The following is a 2,070-nucleotide window of genomic DNA, read 5'->3' as shown; positions in this document are numbered from 1 at the left end:
GAGAATGTTGATCAGCAGGTCGCCGAGACCCCTAAACCAAAATATCAGTACGACTCCAGTTTTCTCCGTTCATTGCAATTCGCTCCGACCAGCCTCAAGAGGCCCGAGTCCCTTCCCAATTTGGACATGATTTTAAAACATCCTCCTCGTCCAGTCCTCTCCCTCCCGAGAGAGGCCAAGCTCAAGACTTCACAGAATGCTTGGAGGCCCTCTGCGAGGAAGGCCGGCGTTGAGGACGAGGCTGCCAAGACGGCTGAGGTGGTGAAGAAAGTGAGAGCTATCCTAAATAAACTGACGCCAGAGAAATTCGAAAAACTCTCTGGACAGATCACAGAGCACATTGACAACAGCGAAAGAATGAAAGCCGTCATTGATATTATTTTTGAAAAAGCTATCGATGAGCAGACCTATGCCGCAACTTACGCTCAACTGTGCGACGTTCTCTCCCGGATGTCTATCCAGGGTGACGCCAGCAACGGCGATGCCTCGAAAGTAGACTTCAAAAGGCTGATGGTCAGGAAGTGCCAGACCGAATTTCAGAATAACAACATCGAAGAATTCCAGGCCAAAAAGGAGAGTGAACTGAGCGAGTGCACTGACCCCGAGCAGAAGCAAAATCTGAAGATGGAACTGGATTATCAGGAGGCCAGGCTCCAGAAGAGGTCTGTAGGAAACCTCAAATTTATCGGTGAGCTCTACAAGCTGGACATCTTGACTACGCCGACGATGTTGCTCATTATCTGCAGGCTCTTAAAGAAGAGAGGCCGACAGTCCCTTGAGTGCCTCTGCAAACTTCTAACAACAATCGGAAGCCGTTTGGAAGCTGACTGCAAGGTAGATCCGGACAAAAAGGAGGAATTGGACTTCTATTTCGTGGACATGGACAGAATCGTAAAGGAGCGCCTGTGTGAAAACCGCATCAGGTTCCTCATAATGGACATCATCGACCTGAGGCAAAGGAAGTGGGTGCCAAAGAGGGCAGAGATCATGCCTCAGACCATGACTAAAGTCCACGAGCAAGTGAAGAAGGAGGAAGTCAAGATGCAGACGGTCAACCGCTTAGACCGCAGGAGCAACCTTAAAAACAATTACTGATGAGGGACACTTCTTCAGAAGGGAAAACTAACCGCCTCAGTTACAGCTCAGTTGTGATAGTGACTTCATCGTTATAGAATGAACGGTGGTCATTGTGATAACTGCAACAAGAAGAGATATGAATGAGAACGAATATCTCCTTACCCCAAGAAATGTATAATTCGGTCTTGTTAAAGATATTCAGTCTCATTTCTACTTTAGTATGTTTTTTTGTTTTTTTTTATGTAATTGTATGTAATGTGTGTACGTGTGTATGTCTGTATGAATATATGTATGCATGTATGTATGTATGTGTGTATGTATGTATTATCTATGTATGTATGTATGTGTCTATGTGCCGTGGTATTCTCCTGCGCTCCGAGCCCGATCTCACGTCGATAAGTCAAACGCAGGTGTCATAGTGGAAGTCACTGCTGTGACAAAAGTGTTAGCACGTCGATCCGCGGTTGATTAGGGCATCTAGTCAGACAGGGCTGATACTGCCAAATAACCTCTCAATAGTGAATTGAGAGATGCCTGTATCCTGCAGTGGAATAAATGAAAAAAAAAAAAAAAAATATATATATATATATATATATATATATATATTTGTGTGTGTGTGTGTGTGTGTGTGTGTGTGTGTGTGTGTGTGTGTGTGTGTGTGTGTGTGTGTGTGTGTGTGCATATACATATTTTTTTTCAACAGCCATTCAGTCCACCTGCATGACATAGGCCTCTTTCATTTACTATTGAGAGGTTATTTGGCTGTGCCACCTTTACCAGTCGTGGTTCAGTTGTGCCACGGCGGTAACTTATACACACACACACACACACACACATATATATATATATATATATATATATATATATTTATATATTTTTTTTTCATTATTTTTTTAACAACCATTCAACCATTCAACCATTCATAATAGTAATAGTAGGAAGGAAGAGGAGGGAGGAGGAAGGAGGAGGTGAGATGAAGAGGGAGAGAGTAAG

General features: G+C 43.5%; 2 protein-coding genes across 2 annotated transcripts in view; both read left to right on the top strand.

Annotated features, from left to right (window-relative positions):
• LOC125047267 overlaps window positions 1–42 on the top strand; it is an 821-nt gene extending 779 nt beyond the window's left edge. Inside the window, exon 2 of the mRNA XM_047645495.1 lies at window positions 1–42. This exon is cut by the window's left edge and continues 282 nt beyond it. The gene's annotated coding sequence lies outside the window, so the exon portion shown is untranslated.
• LOC125047268 (eukaryotic translation initiation factor 4 gamma 3-like) overlaps window positions 1–1,525 on the top strand; it is a 1,561-nt gene extending 36 nt beyond the window's left edge. Inside the window, exon 1 of the mRNA XM_047645496.1 lies at window positions 1–1,525. This exon is cut by the window's left edge and continues 36 nt beyond it. Within this exon, the coding sequence (XP_047501452.1) occupies window positions 127–1,095 (969 nt within the window). The 5' untranslated portion in view covers window positions 1–126 and the 3' untranslated portion in view covers window positions 1,096–1,525.
• Window positions 1,526–2,070: the final 545 nt, after the last annotated feature.

The sequence above is a fragment of the Penaeus chinensis genome, chromosome 40 (assembly GCF_019202785.1).
Source record: "Penaeus chinensis breed Huanghai No. 1 chromosome 40, ASM1920278v2, whole genome shotgun sequence".
Taxonomy (NCBI): Eukaryota; Metazoa; Arthropoda; class Malacostraca; order Decapoda; family Penaeidae; genus Penaeus; species Penaeus chinensis.
Note: the sequence above shows the minus strand (reverse complement) of the source record. Positions and strands in the feature narration are given on the sequence as shown.